General features: G+C 39.2%; 2 protein-coding genes and 5 non-coding genes across 7 annotated transcripts; 1 reads left to right on the top strand and 6 right to left on the bottom strand.

Moving 5' to 3' along the window:
• The first annotated feature begins 639 nt into the window (after nt 1-639).
• Nucleotides 640-4,387, top strand: LOC121298726 (E3 ubiquitin-protein ligase RNF183-like). Its single transcript, XM_041225933.1, has 2 exons — nt 640-854; nt 3,289-4,387. Exon 2 carries the CDS (start codon nt 3,362-3,364, stop codon nt 4,025-4,027), a length of 666 nt encoding a protein of 221 aa, XP_041081867.1. The 5' UTR covers nt 640-854; nt 3,289-3,361; the 3' UTR covers nt 4,028-4,387.
• A 3,630-nt stretch (nt 4,388-8,017) lies between these two features.
• On the bottom strand, nt 8,018-18,139 carry LOC121298736 (40S ribosomal protein S5). Its single transcript, XM_041225949.1, has 6 exons — nt 18,049-18,139; nt 16,121-16,229; nt 14,248-14,457; nt 12,636-12,764; nt 11,981-12,079; nt 8,018-10,969 (listed from the first exon to the last, which is right to left on the bottom strand). Exons 2-6 carry the CDS (start codon nt 16,226-16,228, stop codon nt 10,901-10,903), a joined length of 615 nt encoding a protein of 204 aa, XP_041081883.1. The 5' UTR covers nt 16,229; nt 18,049-18,139; the 3' UTR covers nt 8,018-10,900.
• On the bottom strand, nt 11,235-11,365 carry LOC121299414. The gene has a single exon (XR_005947411.1). It is a non-coding gene; the product is annotated as a small nucleolar RNA SNORA3/SNORA45 family (small nucleolar RNA).
• On the bottom strand, nt 12,378-12,508 carry LOC121299418. Its single transcript, XR_005947415.1, has one exon. It is a non-coding gene; the product is annotated as a small nucleolar RNA SNORA3/SNORA45 family (small nucleolar RNA).
• LOC121299417 lies at nt 13,281-13,411 on the bottom strand. Its single transcript, XR_005947414.1, has one exon. It is a non-coding gene; the product is annotated as a small nucleolar RNA SNORA3/SNORA45 family (small nucleolar RNA).
• LOC121299415 lies at nt 14,952-15,082 on the bottom strand. The gene has a single exon (XR_005947412.1). It is a non-coding gene; the product is annotated as a small nucleolar RNA SNORA3/SNORA45 family (small nucleolar RNA).
• Nucleotides 16,321-16,451, bottom strand: LOC121299416. The gene has a single exon (XR_005947413.1). It is a non-coding gene; the product is annotated as a small nucleolar RNA SNORA3/SNORA45 family (small nucleolar RNA).
• Nucleotides 18,140-22,142: the final 4,003 nt, after the last annotated feature.

The following is a 22,142-nucleotide window of genomic DNA, read 5'->3' as shown; positions in this document are numbered from 1 at the left end:
AATCAATTGATCAAAGCACTTGAAAAACAGGGACAGTCCAAAAAAAGACCAAGAACTGCCAATCCAAAACAGCAGTATCTGGAAAAATTATTTTGACTATATTTACACCCTAATCAAACATGGGGGGGGGGGGGGGGGGGGGGGGGGGGGGGGGGGGGGTTTGTTATTGAAAGGGGGGGGGAGGCCGACAAATAAAGTTTTTTATTTATTTTATTTTATTTGCCTTGGGGATATCTGTGTGCATTTTGTCTTTGTTGATTCGTTGTTTAAGTGCTCTGGCAAATTTTCATGCCAATAAAGCCTTTTTTGAATTTGAATGTAATTAATAATTGATGTTAATTAAACGGCCTTGTTAATTGTCAATAATTCTTTTTTTTTTTTCTGTGGTAAGGGGGTAATGACTAAGCTCGGCTAATCTTTAGGGGGCGTTGATATGAAAAAGGTTGAGATACACAGGTCTAAATAAAACTGGAGTCCAAAGTGAAGTTCAATTAGAAGCTGTAGATGCCATTTTTGTTCAATAAAACACAAGGCTTTGTAAATTAGAATGGAGACCAGTCAAGATCAGGTTGAAGGGATAGACTACGGTTTTGGTTAGTAAAACCGTGCCAGTTAGGTAAAGAGAACACTGTCAGGCTGGAGCTCAATAAACAGGTGAAACAGGGAGGGCCGGCACTGTGCATTGTGGGACAGAGGAGGGCAGGCAACACCTGTTGATGTTGTCTGAACACTTCATTCACGCATAACAATACAGAACAGTACCGGGAAGTTCTGTTAAATCATTAGAAATGTCCTGGGATAGCTTACCAGCAAAGAGTGGACATCCCAAGGTAGTCAAGAGCTGGATTTAACAGGTGAGTGTGTCCTAAGATTTCTAATTCTTATTGTCAGGGAGATACTAGAACATATGCAAATACCGATGAAATGATTTCAACAGCTCAGAGTTTAACAGCTGTATTAAACACAGAACTACATGTAATAGTATCACACAGTTACTGTTCAATTAATAAAGTAACTGAGGGACTGGAAAGGAAAGGAAATTCAATAAAGAGAATGACTATAGACGATTATATATATCATTTATATCATAGTATATTTCTCTTATTATATATATATATATAATATTGAGATATATATATATATATATATATATATATGATATATATATATATATATATATATATATATATATATATATATATATATATATATATATATATATATATATATATTCAATGAGGAAAGGAAAGCCTTTTCGGGCGATAACGTCAGACGAATATATATTACATGTCTTACATGTTTCCTAATTCACTTTTAATTTGGAAGACATAATGCCTTTGCTATATGTTATATTAAAAATCTATAGCGTGTTATTATTAGTATATTTATTACTGATACATTCTATAGGTTATCATTATCACTATTATTATTATATATTTTTATTACAGAAAAACGGCCAGTTTCCTATTTCTGGCATTTTAGATTTGACAAGATTGCCAAGTATAACCGTGTTAGACATTTTGCTGTCTGTAGTTAACTAAATAAATTCTCACTTTAAAATTGTTGCTCTGAGCACCTGTATTACTTCAGCAGTACTTTTGCATTGACCTACTGACCTTTAACTGTGTCTCTGTCCAAAATACTGCATATACTGCTACTCGTCAATCCTTTTATTTACTACAGTATAATTAGGGCTGTCAATTAATCGCAGTTAACTGAGATTAACGCATTCATTTTTTTGGAGATATTTTTAACACGCTAACCGCGCGTTTGGTTTTGTTATTTCTTAACGTTTATTTTGTTTTAAATTATTCTTGTATTAATATACCGGGTTTTATCAGCATCTAGTTTGCGTTCTGCGCTGATAGATTCCTTATGCCGACTTCCCCTGTTAAAGGGAAGGGCGCGGACTGGGGAAATGCGTGCACTAAATAAATAAAAATACAAAATATAAACCCGCTTCACAACAGTCTCTTCTGTCACAGCTGATGTAAGGCAGTGATATGGGGTGTAACAAAATAACTATACCGAACGTAGCATCGCCTGTTTTATACAGAATATTCTTCTCATTAGTGAAAATTCACTCTTATTGCAGGTGCTTTTTTAATGCCTCTGTATATATTTACATCTATAAAAACGTTTCTGATATATTACCGGGACCTGAAAATGTATCACTTCATCTCAAACTGTGTCGCCAAAAGAAATAATATAGTCATGTATAATAATGCACACGTTTTGTGTGTGTGTGTGTGTGTGTGTGTGTGTGTGTGTGTGTGTGTGTGTGTTTTAACGTGGTTTCAATTCCATTAAAACATCAAATACCTACAGATTGATTGTAGATTGATATAAAACATGCATGGATTTGTCAAAGAAAGTGTTCATTTTTTTTTTATAAAATTCTTCTTCTTCTTTTTCTTTTTCTTCTTCTTCCTCTTCTTCTTCAAATAAAATATATATATATATATATATATATATATATATATATATATATATATAACCTATATATATTCATTATAGTCAAATATACAGTAATTAAAACTTTACTTAATTGTTATTCGTTATTTGACTGAGGTAACACTAATTGATTTAACTTAAAATTGTTATATACCATCTAATGATTCTATACTTATGTTTTTTTAATTGCTTGACAGCCCTAATTATTATGAAAAATACCAGGTCAATAATTTACCAAGAAGCCAAGTGCAAAAATAAAATATTTTCTGTAGAAGTTGTTTCCCCTGTAATGTTACAACCACAGGGGTACATTAGAGATTAAACTTGTCCATTGTCAAATGCTTACTCTTTTCCACGTGTTTCCAAGCCTGTGGAGTCACTCTGGAGATGCATTTTAAGGTCCTTTTTCCTGCTCTGCCTCCATTATTAAAGCAGGCATCGTCTCTAAACAGCCTCAGATTTGAGAGTGTGGGCTTTAACAATGTGAGATCAATATTAAAAGGTAATATTTTTTAAAGATGGCGTTCATTTTAACAAATGGACACATGTAGGAAAACTCAACAACATTGCACAAGTAGACTTGCATAAGATTTGTTGGGAAATCTGTGTTTAATAGACAAGTTCACTTCTATGGGAGTTCCGTTAAAAGTGAAACCTTTTTTTGGCCGTCACTTGTAAGCACAATTCCCACAGACCCTCGTCCTTTAAGGTGGTAAGATCATTAAAACAGACCCTGTGAAGTAAAGTAACAATCAGATTACAATAATTAAAACCAACTCCCCTATTCCCACTCTCTCTCACTCTCTCTCTCTTTCTCTCACTATATTTCCGCAGGACCCATCACCTCTCCCACTCGCGTATCCCTCCACCCCAGCCTCCCAGGATCTACTTTCTCCCTGTCGGCGTGATGACTTCAAGAGAGGGCGATGTAGTCGACAAAACCAACACGAGCCGCTCGGTGCCGGAGGACCCCGGCTGGGATTCCTCGGCGCTCGAGTGCGCCGTGTGCTTCTGCCCCTACGACAATGTCTTCAAGGCCCCCAAAGTCCTAAGCTGTCTCCATACCTTTTGCCTGGAGTGCTTGGCCCGCATCAACGTTTCCTCTGAGAAAAACAAGATCCTGGTTTGCCCGTTATGCCGCGAGGAAACCCAGTTGGAGACAGGGAAGGGGCTGACTGACCTACCCAACAACCTGGAGATGATCGGCAAGCTGGCCCCAGAGATGCAGGGCGCCGTCTCGGTGATGTTTAACCGAAGCAAAGGCCGTCTGTGGGTAAAAAAGAAGATGGACCCTGCCTCCCTGATCAAGCCCAACAAAGTGGACAGTGTCAGCCTCTCTTTGGATGTCGGCCGCCCCCCTTCCAGGGTCAGGACCGGAGCCTCCAGGCTTCTCCGCTCCACCCAGTGCTTCTACCCGGTACTTATCGTGGTCGTGGTGACCGTGGCTGTGGTCCTGTCTGGGATTCTTATATTCGTGGTGGTTCCCAGTTTCCTGCACAGACAAGATCAAACCATCATACACATTTATAATATATCCAACATACCCCCACTGCCAAACAACACTCAAATTTAATAGAAGGGATCGCTGGAGTCTTTATGGAGGTACTAGCTGATGGAATGGTTCATTCCTCTTGCCATGAATTTCCATTCATTGCCTCCCATGTGCAGTTTGGCAAGAAGTGTTGAAGAGCAGACTAGCTACACAGTTTCCCCTGCTGGAATTAAAGAATGATCTCCTGTCCCCCCGTACGATTTTGAAAAGTGCCATGGAGACTCGCTGCCTGTCAAGTCCACTCTGCACACTGCAGTGCTTGTCTTTGTACATAGCAGGGGATTAAGTGGCTTGTATTCTTTCAAGATGTCCTTTAATATACTGTAAACAAAACTAATGTACAGAGTTTTATTAAAACGTAACTACTTTGTTTTTTGATTATTTTATTGTTTTTATTGGTTGTTGTGAAAGATGTACAGCTCTGGCAAAAGTTTTGCATCATCTAGAAGCTTATGTTTGAGACATTATTAACACACACACACACACACACACACATCTTCAGATAGCCATGACGACAGACACACACACACAAACACAAAGGAAGTTGACAGTACACACATTAACCCAAAAACAGAAAGCTGACAGTTTAGCTATTTTATTAGGCGCACCTTACAGTAATATCTTTTGGTTTTCCGACAGTAACACTGATGAAGACACCAGCCCACACTTGTGCCTGTTTCACTCAGTTTTTTCCAGTTTAAGCTGTGTAGAGTTCACAGAGTTTGTTCTTTAATTAGAAACTTGTTTTTTTTTTTTTCATTTCATTGTTGGATTTCTGTATAGTGCTGCCCTGGAGCTGTGGATCAGCAAGCTTTTCAAACTAGTCAGACTGCATTCTGCTTCAGATAAGGATTCAGATACCTGTCAAACCTTCACGGCAGACCTTCTGCCCTCCTCTTGGTATTTGCTTTCTTTTATGCTGGTCCAAATACAGGCGTCAATTATTATTCCTCTCCCCTCGGCCAGTGACTGCATTCAATAAGCAAGAGTTGCTACTGATTGATTATTCTGGTTGGTATCCTTACAACAGTCTTGTAGCAGAAGAAACAGGCAAAATGGATCGACTGAACAGATTCACATCTGTTGTGAGAAGCACAGGTGACTAAGCCACAGGGCAGAAGGGAGGATATTTTGCCCCTTCACTTTTTTTCGCTCAGTGTGTTATGATTTTGCCTTAAAACGGTTTATATTGAAATAAATAAGGCATTCAGAGGATGCCATTGAAAAAAAAAACCACACACACTAGCAGCGTAGAAGGAAGCGACTGAAGGAAGGCTTAGGGCAGTTGAGTGGAGACAGCTAGAAAATGATTTGATAATATAGAAGAGGTAGTTGTTCGTATTCTAGCTTGCTGCGTACTGCTCCTACAATCAAACCAAGTACACTGTAAGGACTTACTTGTGTTGTTCAAGATATTTTAAATCAAGTAAACTTATTTTTTGTATTAAAAAAAAACAAGAAGATCGCACAATGGCACGTGCATTATTTCAATGGCATGTATTTATGGGTGTCTGCCAAGAAATACATTTTCTAATTTTATAATATATATATATATATATATATATATATATATATATATATATAAATATATATATAAATAATATAAAAACAAACACCGAGCTCCTTTGGGAACACTGATTAAACATTCGTTGCAGGTTCCTGACTAGCTTCCAGGCGGCTACGCCGTTTACCTGCAACATACTTAAAGAACCACATGGGTTTGGCACCAAACGTACAACAATTACGACTGCTCGAGAACAGTGCGCACCTTCTACTCCCTCCCTGTCGTGTTACTATATATACAGTAATGATGCTAGACTATGGCAGCTGGTAGTAGAACGAAGGTATTGTATTGCTGCACGTAGGCAAGCCTTGGCAGAGACAGAGCAATAGTTCAGAAACAACCAGAAACATTCCCAGCAAAAACAGAAATGATCATCTTGAAATCTCCCACCTCAAACTGGTTAAAATGCTTACAGGAGTTTTTGCATTGAACAATAGCTGCAGTATCTACAACAATAACCTTCTTCTTCTTCTTCTTCTTCTTCTTCTTCTTCTTTTTTCCTTTTTTTGTGTTATTTTCTTCTTCAGAAGAGAGGAAAGAAGGGTTATTCTTTTTCTTCTTTTTTCTTCTTCTTCTTCTTCCTCCCTTTATTGTTTTTTAGCGTTGTTAGATGTGTGGCTATAACTCTTTAACAGGTCACAGGTATGGAATGAATGTGCACACACTAGGCTATAAAGTATGAAACATTAACTAAGCTGAGACCCAGTTTAGTACAGATAGCAAAAACCACAGAAAAAGAGAGACACTTTAAAAATAATAATAATAATGATAATAATAATAATAACAATGTATTGTTTATAAAATTGTATTTTAGCATAGCCAGCTCAAATCGGACAGTGTACAATGAAACTTCCACATGTAAGGAACATGGAAATGTTTTCTGTTTTCAAATTGGATAATAAATGTAGGAACAATGGCCATGTACGTAAGAGGTGTTCATTTAGCAGGGCAACCCCTCATTATGCTTTAAAAAAAAAAAACTGCCTTATGTTTCTGAAAGCTTCATTTTCCCTCCTTGACTTTCTGTTCTTAAGAATTAAATAGCAAGAACTGTCTTACCCCTAACAGGCACCTGATAAAACCAGGACAACCAATGTGGTTTAAATGTAATTTGGGATTAAAATGCACTCTTGTTACTTATGAAGTAGTATAAGATATTAATCACACAAATCGTGTTGATCAGGGCTGGATTAATATTATTATTGTGAGTGGTGTTATTGGCATATTGGTTAATCCGACCCTGTCTCGAGGACCTACACCATATTTTGGGGGCCACCTACATACTCTTCCACAGCACCAGTGTACACAAGGAATGAGGCTTGTTAAACTGTTTATGCCTTATTGCCTTGTATCATACAACAGAAATCACATGCCAGGGATAATAATTAAATCTCACTGTTGTTAATGATAATTTTATTATTCAGTCTATAGGAGCATAGAACATAAAATTATACAATATGGATCACAGACATAAAAAAAGCTTCAGTCCCAGACCTTAAAGCACAGAAGCATTAGCAAGTCCATAATATAACACCCACTGTGGTTAATGGGTCAGTGGTTTTGTCAGTTTATCAGAAAGTCCTGCAGCTATCACATATACAACAGCAGTGGAATTATATGTATATAGCAAAACAAAAGCATTGTTTTTGTTTTCCAAACCTATTCATAGATTTCGTCTATGGACCATTGCATTCAATAGAACAAAACAATCTAGATAAGCAAAAAATAGGGAGAGAAACAAACACTATGGAATGAAACAGTTCTTGCCGGCTGCAATCATCCACATATCAATTCCCTTCAGCCTCCTGCATTGTACGAGTTTACCTTACTTTTTTGCCCCTAAAACTTCAACCCCTTAATTAAAGGTAGAGGTATGTGAACGTTTGAGTCGGGACAGGTTTTTAAATTTGCCCTACAACTGAAATAACTTGATACGTAAATTGAGCTTGATTGGTACATTTTATCCGGTAGACTGACGTCTCTGATTTAGCTGGACTAGGGTAGGATCTCTCCCAGGCGGTGTAGGGCGTGGGGCATTTGGTATTGTAGATTAGCAGGAAGCTGCTTGCGTGAGAGTCTCCGAGACCAGGTATGCTGGAATGGAGAAGTAATGCATAGCTGTCATAAAAGAAAACAAATATAGCTGAAAACAAGCTTGTCTTCCTGTGTGTGTAGGCCCGCCCGACCACGTGTAGTTTTTGTAAAATATCCCTAACAAACAGCAACCTTGCGTGGGCCCCAGTTTTGCTGGGTAGCCTATGGAACGCTACCTGGGTAAAAAAAAACGCATTATTTAGTACGCATTCGATTAGTACACATACTGATTTCGACCAATCAGAATGCATCAAAAATTACCCGTTCTAAATAAATATAAATGAAATGCGCTTTGTCTACGCAGGATCTGTTCATTTCTATCTATCTATGTAGGGGCTGGTTATTTTACATTCATGCAGCCTAATTACAGTACCCAATCACCTTAGGGATAAACGACATGAAATACAATTACAAAAATCAAGAACACAGATTACATCGTACACAAATGATAATTATATTTATCTAATTATTTATTTACACTAAAATGAAATGATTGTCTCGGAGGTTCGGGTCTAGACTTTACCCATTGAGAGGGAATGGGTATTATTATTATTATTACAGATAATTGACTGGTGAGAGTTGCTATACTATTTCTCATGCTGACTGAAATTAATTTGAAAATAAGTACTGTTCACAAGGGCGTGCCCAGGAAGAAAAATTGCTTCTCAAACTATGTTTCTTTTTACTTAACTCTTGCTACTTTGACTGTGCGCCACTTGGTTAGCATTCATTGAGGGGGTAGAGAAAATAAGACATTTTTTGCTCAATTTCCAGATTAAAAAACCCCCCAAAAAACCCAAAATATTCTTGCAAAAGCGAAGCAGTCCAATCCAATTGCTGAGAAACTGATGCTACGACCGCTGCGTAGGAGCAGCACGAGTCTAATCTAATAATGTGCTTGGTCGTACACTACAGAAAGGTCAGGTGGTATCGCAAACAAAAGGCCCTTTATTTAGGCTCTGGGGTTATTTTGGTGTGTGTGTGAACAATGTAGAACAAATGAACTAACAAAAACTTAAGGCGTGCTGCTAGCCCACTGTTCCACAGCGCGTGTGATCACATTGCAGACACCAGCTAGTGTTTTAAAATCAGATTTGTCGTGACAGGTTTTGATAATTGTTTGGGCTGTATTTTTTTTCTTACCACACATCATGGTGTAACAATTACAGAAGAGCCCTAGGGCAATGCGAGAAAAAAGAAATCGAAATTTGAGTATAAAAACTCTTAAGTTTTGCAAAATCGATAACTAGACCTAGTTGAGCTGGGTCTAGCTAACTACTGCTTGAACCACTGCTGTCTGAAGACTCAAATTCACTACCGTCACATTTTGATGAAGTCTACAAACTTCTAATCTTTTCTAATAGAAATCCAATACCCCACATATATTACAGAATCTGTTTGGAAAAGCACCTGAAGTTTGGAAAGCATGTTTTACATGGGCTTGGTCAATAATTTGTTTCCCTTGAGGCATTGTACCGTTTAAGACTGTTAGCACGAGCGTCACTCCAACACAACTGATCATGTTTATACTGCAAAGAAACGACTCTTCAAAATAATACAAATTTGGAGCCATGCAAATGACTTATTTCTATTAAGTATTATAATGCCGTCACCAAAGGCGTTATTCATATACAAAGAATGCATTACCCCCAGGTCAATTTACATTTTGTTTTTAGGTAAATGTGTTTTACATACCTGCATCCAACATAAAAACGCCCTCAACTGTATGTATTAGTTAATTGTGGCTGGCTTTGTAAATAACACCTTGTCCAACAATGCTACGTGTTTTATCTTAAGGAAACGTTAAAGGCTTGGGGGAATGCGGCGCCAACACTACAGAAACACCTTGTTGACATGTCAGGGCAGGATAATTTTTACTCCAGCAAGCACGTAACAGAGGTGGGAGTTGTCAGAAATGTGACATCATTGTTTACAACCAACCGGGACCATCCGGCTTAATTCCCTGAATGACGCACGCAAACAGAATCTCACACAAACAAGAAACATTTCAGAACGCCAGGCCTGAAACTCTGAGAAATACACACAGAACAATTCAGATTGACACAATAGAAAAATTCAGAGCCATGCAGACACACACACAAATTCAGAGACTCATGTCAGATATACACACGCAGAAGAAAAAAAAAAATCAGCTATACTCACACACAGAGAAAAATGAGGCATGCTCACAAAAGCAGACAAACTCAATTAACTACACTGACACACAAATCCAGAGACCAATGGCACAGTCACAGCGACTATTTGCACCATGTTGTCTGAACATTGGGCATTAAGTGCCAATAGAAAAGTTTATTTCTGAAACTAGTCCCTGTACTAGTTCCATTAAAAGGTGAAACTCCTAAAGGTAATTGTTCATTTTTGAGCGTCACCTCTCACTTATATAGCTATCGTGCAATCGAACCTGCAACCTTTAGGGATTTAATTTAAAAAACCCAAGTCATGTTATAGCAAATAAAGTTTCACAGTGGCCTTCGAAATAACCTTATCCTCTCTATGACCCTCATTAAAAGAGATTCCTCAATGGATGTTATTTAAGTGCCCATCTGGAATAGTGCTATTTGTCACCACCTACAGGATGTGATGTGTAACAAGGGTCAGTAATACACATCTCCAGAAGTCAGAGCAATCAGTTTGATCAGAAAGTTAAACCACATGTAAATAATTAAGATCCAGTGATGTCATATTTAATCCTAATTTGACATGCAAAGAAAAAAATTGACATGCAGATGAGCCAACAACTACATCTGAATCTGATACTGCAAACTTGTGCTAAATATTAATACTAAGTCATGACAAATGGATAAGCGGGCCAGCAGATCTATGCACAAAATGTCCATAAAACATACAGAGACACCACCCCAAATATCCCAAGAATCAGATTCTGAATAACATTATGCTAAATAATGTTAATACCTGGTTTTATGACAAATGGAGAAGCGGTTCTCCAGATATGGAACAACGTGAAGTGACACAAAGCACAGGCTATTGTTTTCAAAATGTAATTAAATACAGGCACACACACCCACGAATCACTTGGTTTCACAGAACCCGATTCGCACTAATCTTGACTGCCTTACCCAAGAGAAATGCTAGTTGGAAGTTTGTAAGTGTTAATAAACAGAACAGACGAACGGGTGTTTCGTGGCATGTTTTTTTTTTTCTGTTTTTATTGTACAACTTCGTACACCCACAGCAGGCGAACACACAGAGCTGCTTTAACGGTTGGACTTGGCCACACGTTCCAGCTCATCCTTCTTCTTGATGGCATAGGAGTTGGATGAACCCTGGAACAGAAGGGAAAGGGAGGGGTTACACAAAGGGAGATTGCTTTCAAAAGTACAAGCGCCTGTGCGGATTCCAGGAATACCTGCTTAATAAGGCGGCACGTCGTCTACAGAACAAATGGCAGCAATTATATTTCATTTAGCAGAGTGTAGATCTCACACACAGAACGTTGTCATTAAATGAAAATTAAAAGACTAACGTTCTAGGTTTTCCAGGACATAAAACTAGAATTTGGGATTCAGACCAATCTTGGGAACTTTGGTTAAGTGTCTCACAGCTGGCGATTGGCTGAGCTAGTGTCGCTTCAGCCAATGAATAAGCAGAGAGTTTGATCTGCGAGGACTCTAGCACACCAGGACAATGAGAGGGTGTCGGGATGTGACTCTAGTCTCGCTCACACAGGAGAGAGCTTTGAGTGTTAAATTAATTTCTATACTTCTAGTGCATCAATAACCAGCTTGGTTTTCTCCACAAATAATTTTTTTTTGCCTTTCCTAAAAAGGTGTTTTCCATATGTGTTTATAATTCACCCCTGACAGATTCCTCTACAGTAATATGGTACAACAGTTTTGTTTTCGTCTATGAAGGTTTTTCTATAAAAGCTTATGACGTTACTCCTTGTCCCAGTGGTTAAAGAAAAGGGATTGCTGCCAGGAGGCTCCCTGTTCAAATTCCAGCTCAGCCACTGCGCAAGTCACAACCTCCTTATGCTATTTCCTTGCATAAAACTTGAAAACCAAGGTCCTATTGCAAGTGACTCTGCAGCAGCAGTTGTGATGCATAGTTCACCCCTTATTCTCTTAAGTCGCTTTGGATAAATGCTTCTGCGAGGTAACTTGCTGGACTGAGTTGAAAAAGCATACACTTTTAATTGTGGGGGGGGCAGGGCAAACACGCACGAAGAACTACCCAAAATACCCCCAACTGGCTATTAGATCCATGATCATTTCTAGGTACAAACTGATGTGATGTGTCAAGTTTTTATATTACATTTTCTGGAATTATTTTACCTTAGCAGCATTGATCAGCTCATCAGCCAGACACTCTGCAATGGTCTTGATGTTTCTGAATGCAGCTTCTCTGGCACCAGTGCACAGCAGCCAGATAGCCTAAAAACAAGCAGAAAAATACCCCACTCCAGTTACTAGAAGCCCCTTCAATACAATTTCACAGTCCAACAAAACACACTGCAGCCCGGTCTGAACTGAGGGGCACATGGGCTGCACAATCTGCCTATTTGAAAATTCCCAAATCCTCTCTACATGTAAACCAATTTGGACTTGGGTTGGTGGGTTTAATGGGATTCAAAAGCATTTATTCCTCCAAACCCCATGGAGTTTGGTATGTTGTTAACATACCACATTTCACTTTGGATTTAAATCAGTCAACTACAAAAAGAACCAGCGTGGCTGTCTCAGAGCTGGTGATTGGCTGGGCTAGTGTCGCTTCAGCCAATGAATAAGCAAAGAGTTTGATCTGCGAGGACTCTAGCACACCAGGGCAATGAGAGGGTGTCGGGATGTGACTCTAGTCTCGCTCACACAAGCATTCATTAGGAGTTGTACAGTACTTCACAACCGCAAAATCTCTATAGAAGTAAAATCACAAGACTTCTTTAAGTGGTTTTCTAATTGGATACAAACACTCCTCCACTGCCCTGCTCACCTGGTTGACTCTACGCAGGGGGGACACATCCACAGCCTGTCTCCTCACAGTTCCGGCCCGTCCAATACGGGTCGAGTCCTCACGGGGTCCGCTGTTAATGATGGCGTTCACCAGAACCTGCAGGGGGTTCTGAAGCAACCAGAGAGGGGCAGGTTAGAGCTCTGCAGCACACACTTACAGATGCAACAGTTAATAAGTTAGCGATCGCCACTGATTTAATTTGCAAGGCGGAATTATAACACTGACTGATTAATCAACATGGTGTCCCACTGGAACCTCATGCAGCAAGTCACTCAGTCACAAGTCATTTCACTGCATGTTCACAGACTAAAGCTTTGCATATTTGTGATGAGAAGTTTGTTGTCTTCTGTTTTAAACATTCCATGTATACTACCAATTTTCAGTTTTTTTTTTTTTATTTAATTTTTTGTTTAAAAAAGGCTTTTGAGTTCAACGCATCAATTGTCAATTACTTTGATTAGGAAATGCTTATCGATTTTATCTGTGGTAAACAGTGCCTTCTATGGTAGTTCATACATGTTAGGCTGTACATCTGTATTCAATTTTACACTTATTTTTCACACTACAGTAAGTTTAAAATATAATAGAGATACTGCACTAATATAATAACTGTCTGGTGTAATCGAGTGTCTCAGAGCTGGTGATTGGCTGGGCTAGTGTCGCTTCAGCCAATGAATAAGCAGAGAGTTTGATCTGCGAGGACTCTAGCACACCAGGACAATGAGAGGGTGTCAGGATGTGACTCTAGTCTCGCTCACACAAGAGAGCTTTAAGAGTTCAATTTAAACGTTATTTACTTTATAAGATCATTCCAGGCAAAATTTACTGACGTTACTGACACACACATCAGTGTCAATGACCGAGACCGACACTGCAAGTACCGCCACTCGGCAATAGCTCTACACACATACGCAACAAAGGTTCAAAAAGGCTGCTGCTAAGATCCATATCACTGTTGAGGGTGCGCGTATGGACACTGACCTTCCCAGTCAACATTTAATAAGACAGGTGTAATAATGAAAGAGTATAATAACACTGCTGGTTAGGGGAAGAGGTTTAACACTGTCTGAGAAAGCAGGTAGGTAACAATAGATAGATCTTCTGTACAAACAGAAGATTCAACACAACACACAATTATACCTCCAGCAAGCTATTTAGGTAGGTAAAAATGTAGGTCTAAAAACAATTAATGTCTAGTAATCACTTCAGTAAACAGTCATTGTATAAAAAGTGCTTCATAACACTGCTGTACAACCACATAATAGATATTTACAGGTCAATAAAGGTTTTCTAATCCCTCCTGTCAACAGATCAATGACAGTGTTATGGGAAGTGTAAAAACGAAGGTCTGTCAACGCATCTGGGTGCACCAACTGCGAAGGTGAGCAGGTGTATGGTAACTGATACATGTGTAACAATACTGGATTATGTTGGGACCTCTCTGATTGAGCTGTGTAATACAGGTTTGATAACGCTGGTGCACTGACCTCTCTGGTGAGGTGGTGCAAGTAAACTGGCATGTGTAACAATCCAGACTGTCGCAGATTGAGAGCTGTGCAATAGGTGTGGGAATGTGTCTGGGTGCACTCACCTCTCCGGTGAGCAAGTGGATGATCTCGAAGGCGTGCTTCACAATGCGGCAGGTCAGCAGTTTCTTGCCGTTGTTGCGGCCGTGCATCATCATGGAGTTGGTCAGCCTCTCTACGATGGGGCACTGGGCCTTACGGAACCGCTTGGCAGCATAGCGCCCCCCGCTGTGAGGGAGGTACTTGGCATACTTCTCCTTGCAGGCAATGTAGTCCTGCGAGACAAGAGGGTAAATATTAGTGTAATTATAACACGGGGATGGGAAGACTTCTACTGCATAGCAGTTTCACCCATTCCAGGTTTTAATACAAGCTGGATGAGTTAAAAGTAGAAAGGTAACAAGTTCAGGGATGTCTACTCATTGCAAAACTGCTATGCAATGGGAGCCGCATCTCCTTCCTTGTAATAAGGAAATGCACACTCCTCCAGTGAGGGGAACATGTGGATAGCTAACAGTCCCAATTCCTAGCTCTGATTAAACTGAATTTAACACTCCCAATTCTTAGTTCTGACCGACTATGTAAAGTACCCCAACAGTTGAAGCTGGCTTCATGTTTTTTTGAAGAACTGTAGTCGAGATATAAAAACAACCACTTTAGTGCAAAGAGGGAGTCAGAACACAAGACAAGGTTCAGAACTACACAACCTCCTCGTAAAACTACCTATACAACTGCAGTGATAAGCAAAAGATACAGCACTTGGCGAGATGAGTGTCTCTGAGCTGGTGATTGGCTGAGCTAGTGTCGCTTCAGCCAATGAATAAGCAGAGAGTTTGATCTGCGAGGACTCTAGCACACCAGGACAATGAGAGGGTGTCGGGATGTGACTCTAGTCTCACTCACACCCCTCTTGCTTTCTCAGACAGCGTTGCAGGGTTTTAAGATTTATAACACTTAATATTTCATATCTGAATATTTAATTGCTTGGAGCATGAACATACAGTACAGTCGTCGTTGCATAATCAAGATGCTGACAATTGTGATTTCTGTTTAAATGGGACATAACTGGGGGACTGTTCTTCCCAATGCTATTTGTCATTTAAATGGGATACAATATTTTCAATTAATGAATGGAGCTCACTTTTCAGATCAGTTATTACGGGATTATGCTGAGACTTGCGTAAACTATGTTGAACTCTTGAACGAGCTGAAGTCTCCTATTGCAAAGAAAGTTGTCGTGTCAACATCGCAGCTGTGAACAGATGCGAGTTCTCATTTAGAAGTAAAACAGGGATTTGTTTAGTAATAATTTTTAAAAAACTTGTATTTCAAAATGACGCATTTAACATTTATTCATAATGTGATCTCATTGTTTTTAAATTTCATTAGAAATATATATAAAAACACTACTTGCACACGTTGTAAATTACGAATGTAAGTGTGATTAAGGTCTCAAATGCCTCTAATCGGGCCAGTCGCTTATTCTGGATATTTTTACAACTTCTGGAGCATCCCGACTGCATACACGTACCCATTTTTACTTATTTTAGAGCAAGATAATGAAGCCATTTCATGACTAGCCCTGCTGCACTCATTCCTGAGTTTCAAAACTCCCCTCAATTGAGAACATTAATATGATCAAGAGGCAGGAGTTTTGTTAAATTGTTCCTCCTTCACAACTGAATGAAAAATTCCCAATAAACTCAGGCGTAACTTGTTTATTCTGTGAAATTCAGAGCCTACTTAAACAGGTGCCTGGCTGTTGAAACTCCTGGCACCTGGTCATCTCAGTTACACACCAAAATAAGTTGTTCTGAAGCTTGGGTCCAAGTGCAGGGATAGTGAGTTTCAAGCCCTGCACTTGCTTTCATTCTCAGGTGAAGTTGCTTTCTGCTTGGTTACATGATTAATTGTTGGTGACAGAGGGGCACAGGGTACCTGAAGGGAGATGTCATTGATCTGCACATCATCTGTGCTCCATTTGCCAAAGAGCTTGATCTCGGGCGATTCAGCCACAGCAGCTGGGGCATTCTCCCACTCAGTCATCCTGGATCAAGAGAAACAGCCTACATCAGTCGTCAGAAATCACATGGAAGAAATTACACAGGAGGTCATCCCCTGCATGGGAAACAGGAAGGGAATGTCTCCAAGCTGGTGATTGGCTGGGCTAGTGTCGCTTCAGCCAATGAATAAGCAGAGAGTTTGATCTGCGAGGACTCTAGCACACCAGGACAATGAGAGGGTGTCGGGATGTGACTCTAGTCTCGTTCACACAAGCAGCATCATGGGCAATGAGAAAGGTGCTGATCTGGAGCGTGAAGGTTGAGGCAAATGTGCCAGATCATTACTAATAACAAGCCAAGTGAAATGAAATCATTTTACCATGCAATTGATGGACTTATGAAAGGCATACATGTTGTATTCATATCAACTATAACTCTACACGGACTGGATTAGTTACTACTGCCATTTGGGTTAAATAGCTGGGACATTGACCCTGTATCAACACCACACACACCTCCCTCCCACTCCCATACCCAGGGTGGCATTTATAAAAAACACAGATTCCCAGGTTTTACAAAGAAGCTTTTAAAATACCAAAAAGTGTAAATAGTGGAAGTGAAAACAAGTCGCAATTTATAAAATGGCCTCCGGTGCTTCATATAATTACACGGATTGCATTCAAAACACGCTTTGCTCAATGACTTGATATGTGGTTTGTAATACAGGACAGTACAAAGCTGTGGACATCCACCGTATGGCTATTAAAGCCACAGACATGGTGTCTTCACTCAATGCTACAACATCGTGTTCCTGCCCAAAAAAACTGTTCAGTTTCACAGCAAAATGCCATTCCTTTCAGTTCAGGAGACGTTTGTTTCCTTCTAGCTTGTTCCACAGCGGGGTTTAGCCACCTGAATATTTTCTTATACGAGAGAGAAGACTCGTCTTAGACGAAGGACGAATAGATGAGGGATGGAAGACACACTAACGCCAAAACAATATAAACTGTTCTAGTAGCTGGACCGCGACAGTATATATTCTATGACTACAGTATAACTGATATAAACATCGTGCAAGACACACAAGTCTTCCTAAAGGGACAACAGCACTGGGAGGTTTCACACTTTGCAACCAAACCACAACTCATCGATTATTACCCATAATGGCCACACATTCTCTATTACTATTTATCAGAGACTGCACCATTAAGAGGCTGTATGGTGTCTCACAGCGTTGCGGGTAAGGATTGCACACACGCCGTGCAGGACTACAAACAAGCACGCCGCACGCAACGTGGAGCAGGGCCTTCAGACAAAGCAAGCCCGTGTCCCCGGCTTGGGAGCGAGATTCACCTAGCAGCCGTGACAATAAAACACTGAAATTACTTTAAGAACCGGGAGATTAAAATAAAAAAAGGGTGGAAAGCCGCTTGCCGCAGCCACACACGGAATGAACGGCACCCGCTCAACTCAAGCGACTTGGGCCTACATTTTCAAAGCAGTTCGGGTCATTTACATTATGTTTATGTGGCCGGTTTCCAGAATTAAGATTTGATTAGTCTCGTAACATTTGTTGTTGTTGTAATTTACCACCACAAAAAAAAGGTACAAGGCTGCCAGAGCGCTTCGGTTATTCCCGGGATGTTATAAATCGTCTTCGGAAGAGCTTCGGCTACATCCCTCTCTATCCACCGCCCCTGCCACAGAACCAACATACGTTAGCCAGTCTAAAACGCGGCACCAAACTAAAACACACATCTCCATTTACTAACGTTGAGGTTCTCCCCTAACGCCACGTACAAGTTTAATTCAATTTCCAGCCGGCGGTATTGGTTTATTTTAAAGCATGTGTATCGGACTCACTTGAGAGCGCCGTCCGTCTCTGATATCAGCGAGGAAAGAGGGCCCGGCACGGGCTTTCACAGCCTCATATGCAGGGGCAGAGCTCACATCCGGCGGCAGAATGGAGGTTAATGAGCATGCGCAGAAGTACGGGTGAAGCCGAAATAGGCGCCATGTTTGCTGAGGGCAATGGAAAACGTAGTAACGCGATGAAGCTATTTATTTATTTATTTATTTATTTATTTATTTGTTTATTTATTACGGTTTACATTAGTTAGCAAAATATCATCTATATATTAACAGCGCTGTATGTTTAGTTTTTGTCAGCTTGTAATTGTGGACGTTGGCCAGGAGAAATATCTTTTCTTCTAACAATGGTAGTCTATCCAGATCACACTTCCTTCTACAACAATGCTGGCTGGCTGATTGAAGTGAGTGCCGAAAACTAGCATTGTGTTTTTTAAAGTGCAGAAATTATTTTAATACTGCAATTGACTATGCATAACTAAGCAGTTTATTTTATTATTGAGCTAGAACAGAGATTGAAGATGAATAACATCCCCTGCTGTTAGGTGTAGCCTTACCTGGGGGCAAACAGGTTTTTAAGGGAGGTGTCCCCACAGAAACCTCCACTTCATCAAAAATAGAAGAAGTGACACCAACACACACGTCAAGAGCCAGTTCAAAACTGCTATTCACTTCAATAAACTAAATAAAAAACAGTCACCTTATACTCACTCTCTCTCTCTCTCTCTCTCTCTCTCTCTCTCTCTCTCTCTCTCTCTCTCTCTCTTTCTCTCTCTCTCATACACACACGTTTGCTCACAATGTTTATGAGGACTTTGTATTGTCTCTCACTATATTTTTATTTATTATTCCTAACTCCAGTCAAACAAAACTCCACACAGGTTGAAAGTCAACAATAATGACTGTTTAATATCTGCTTAAACACTCTCAAGGGCTCATTGGGTATGTTTTGTCAGACTTTCCTTGTTTGTGGAGAATGTTCTGACCCAGCAAGCACTATGAACCTGTAGCCCCCCACTACTTTGTACCATTACAAAATTCTGCACACACACACACAGAGAGAGACAATGTCACCTGCGTGGGAAGCAGCACAATGATACAGCAGCACCTGCGGGTTTAATGCAAATCCAATCAAATCAGGCGCTGCTTTTTGATTTTGTAAGCATGGCAACAAGAAAATGAGAACTTTCGCTTAATCTTTGTTATGCTGCTCTTTTTATGTTTTTTTTTTTTTTTTTAATGTTTTGTTAATGGCTGGTTATAATATATTGATATGCTTTCAGTAAGTCCTGTTGTTTTTAATATGCCTATAAACATGAAACTCATTTCACAGAGATGATGGACTCGAGTTGAGAATTCACCTCCTGCGCGTTCTTTCTGTCACTTTCTTGATATTAGCTAACTATTAACAAACACAGTAGTAAGATAGTTAATAGCAATTCGTTGAAGTATTTTATCCACTTCACAAACAATGTGTATACCTTTTAATAGTAAACGAAAGTGACTTAATACAGCTGTGGAAGAAGTCCTGTTATCTTAAAAAATACTGTCTATGAAAAGCACAAGCGGAAAACTGCAGTTTTAGCGCTTTCTAGCACGTACCCCTTATCCGATTCTATTTACAGGACAGTCCTTTTTAGTTCTTTTCACTTCCGAGTGAACACCCAGCTCGTTTGTGTCACACCAGTGCCCCCTGGTGGTTATTTCTCTGCACTTCATCACATACGTCACTATATATTAGCTAACTAGAAACAAGCCTAGTAATTAAGAAGACAATTAGTAACAATTATTTCGTTTTAATTTAAGAAGTATTTAAATCACAGCCATAGAATTTCTGGTTACAAGCCCTGGACTTTAACCACTGGACCACACTGCCGCCTTAGAGGCGATTATATTAGCCTTTATAGTTTCTTCTTAAAGAAGGAATTCACTGCCTATAAATCTTTTTGATTAAATTACAATGTATTATTTTGGTTCAGCTACACATGAAATATAAAAGAGACTGGAATATGCTGACTATTTGACCATCATGATAGTAAAAACAGGCAATGTAGTGTTCTTACCTCCTGTATAAGTTAGTGATCAGCAGATGTGTCAGCCGCATGAAGAGAACAGAGTGTAGTTTTCGCTACCTTTACTATGCAGAATAAATGAATATTTTTCCAAGGACGAATATTCGGACATCTTATGCATCAGGATGCAGGACATTTCCTAGCAAATAAGGACGGTCCCGACCATATAGGGACTGATGCATGTCTGCTAATATGTATTCTAAATTTATATCTTGCGTGGCTGTCGCCACTGGTGTGAAAGTGTGTCACAGCGAAAGTACCATTTTATTGCAGGAGTGGACCATCCTGTGTGTGGACCATTACAGTGTTTATATACTTTTATACAGATAATCGCTTATTAAAACACGCCTTTTCCAGTTAAGAAATAAACATGTACTGCTGACTAATCCCACTAAAAAAAAAGTGCTTGATTAGATTCATTTGGTCACATTTTTATGTACTATAATTTCCAGTAAAATGCATGAGTGATAAATTGACCCATTTTTAGCACTAAGGCTTTCACAGAATTGACCCATATGTTTAAATTAACACAGAAAATCTGTTTATTAAGGACAACACCTGTTTTGGGCTCTGAGCCACCGCCCCTCCACAACTCTCATCTCATTGATCTGCTGTTTGTGTTTACACAGACCAGCAACATCACTGAGAGATACACCCTGATTACATCATCTAAAACCTGGACTGCAGCTCAGCAGTATGTAGAGAACACCACACCGACCTCGTCAGTATAAAGAGCGCCAGTGAAAAAGAAGACCTAGTGAAGAAAGCGCAGGGCAAGCCCTTCTGGATAGGTCTGTTCAATGAGCCCTGGAAGTGGTCACGCCAGGGGGATAGCTACACATAACTGGAGCGATGGGCAACCGGATGATTATGAAGGCAAAGAGAAATGTGTGGGGATGCTTTTAAGGATGGCAGATGTTGAATGCAACTCTCATCGTTCCTTTATCTGTTTTGATGGAAAGGGTCTTTGTTCAGCTTAGTGTTTTTACACTTGCCTGTGAGGAGGGACCCAGTGGCTTAATCCATCTGAATCTACAGTATCTCCTTTGTACAAGTATACCAGGATAAATCCTCACACACACTGTTCAATGCACTGCATTGGTGTATTTATTTTTTTTTAATGTTTTTTTTTTTTTTAAAAATAAATATATATATATATATATATATATATATATATATATATATATATATATATATATATATATATATATATATATATATATATATAATAATATATATATATCATATATATATATATATAAAATTCCTTTCATACTAGACAACAAAGTTTAACATTGATATGACAAGTATAACACCGTTTGAATATACATAATTGCCATTTCTTTTGAATTTTGGGGGCATACAGTGGCCTGTGAATTTGATAATATTGTACTCTATAATACATTTGAATTCTAATGGTAATGGATTTCATAAAATATGACTTGCTGATGTATGTGTAAGGAATCACAAAAATTGTATTTTAACTATTAAAGATCTTAACAGTTAGTATTCTATACAGTATATACATCCTTGTGATTCAAAATGACATTAGACCTGCATGCTGTAATAAATACAGAGCTATTAATTCTCCTCTTGATTCAAGTTCTGCAACTCTAAATATATATATATATATTATATATATATATATATATATATATAGATATATGATGTATATATATATATATATATCTATATATATATTATATTGTGTTACACACACCAGGCTGGCTGCCCCCCGGGTTTGTAAAACCCAAAAATGTGGCCCATTTTTAAAGACCCAGAAATAAAAACTTAGTTTAAGAGCTTATGCACACTTTAATTCAAAATACAAATAAATGAAACACAAAAACAAACAAACAAAACTCTAGCTCCCTCAGGGCACTAACTAAACACTGGCAAGTGTCTGACAAACGTGCAGGATAGCTACGCTGTTTACTGAGACTCGCTGAAACAACTTTACACAGTAAATACTCAATCTAACCACATCAACCCTTTTTAATTTTTGCACAGGCTTCA

This window comes from Polyodon spathula, chromosome 24 (genome assembly GCF_017654505.1).
Source record: "Polyodon spathula isolate WHYD16114869_AA chromosome 24, ASM1765450v1, whole genome shotgun sequence".
Lineage (NCBI taxonomy): Eukaryota > Metazoa > Chordata > Actinopteri > Acipenseriformes > Polyodontidae > Polyodon > Polyodon spathula.
This window is presented reverse-complemented; position numbering and strand designations above follow the sequence as displayed.

Coding starts and splice junctions, on each gene's coding strand:
- LOC121298726 (XM_041225933.1), top strand. CDS start 3,362: ATGACTTCAAGAGAGGGCGATGTAGTCGACAAAACCAACACGAGCCGC.
- LOC121298736 (XM_041225949.1), bottom strand. CDS start 16,228: ATGACTGAGTGGGAGAATGCCCCAGCTGCTGTGGCTGAATCGCCCGAG. Junction 12,080..12,635: donor CCCTGCGTAGAGTCAACCAG/GTGAGCAGGGCA, acceptor GCTTGTTTTTAG/GCTATCTGGCTGCTGTGCAC. Junction 10,970..11,980: donor AGCTGATCAATGCTGCTAAG/GTAAAATAATTC, acceptor CTTCTGTTCCAG/GGTTCATCCAACTCCTATGC.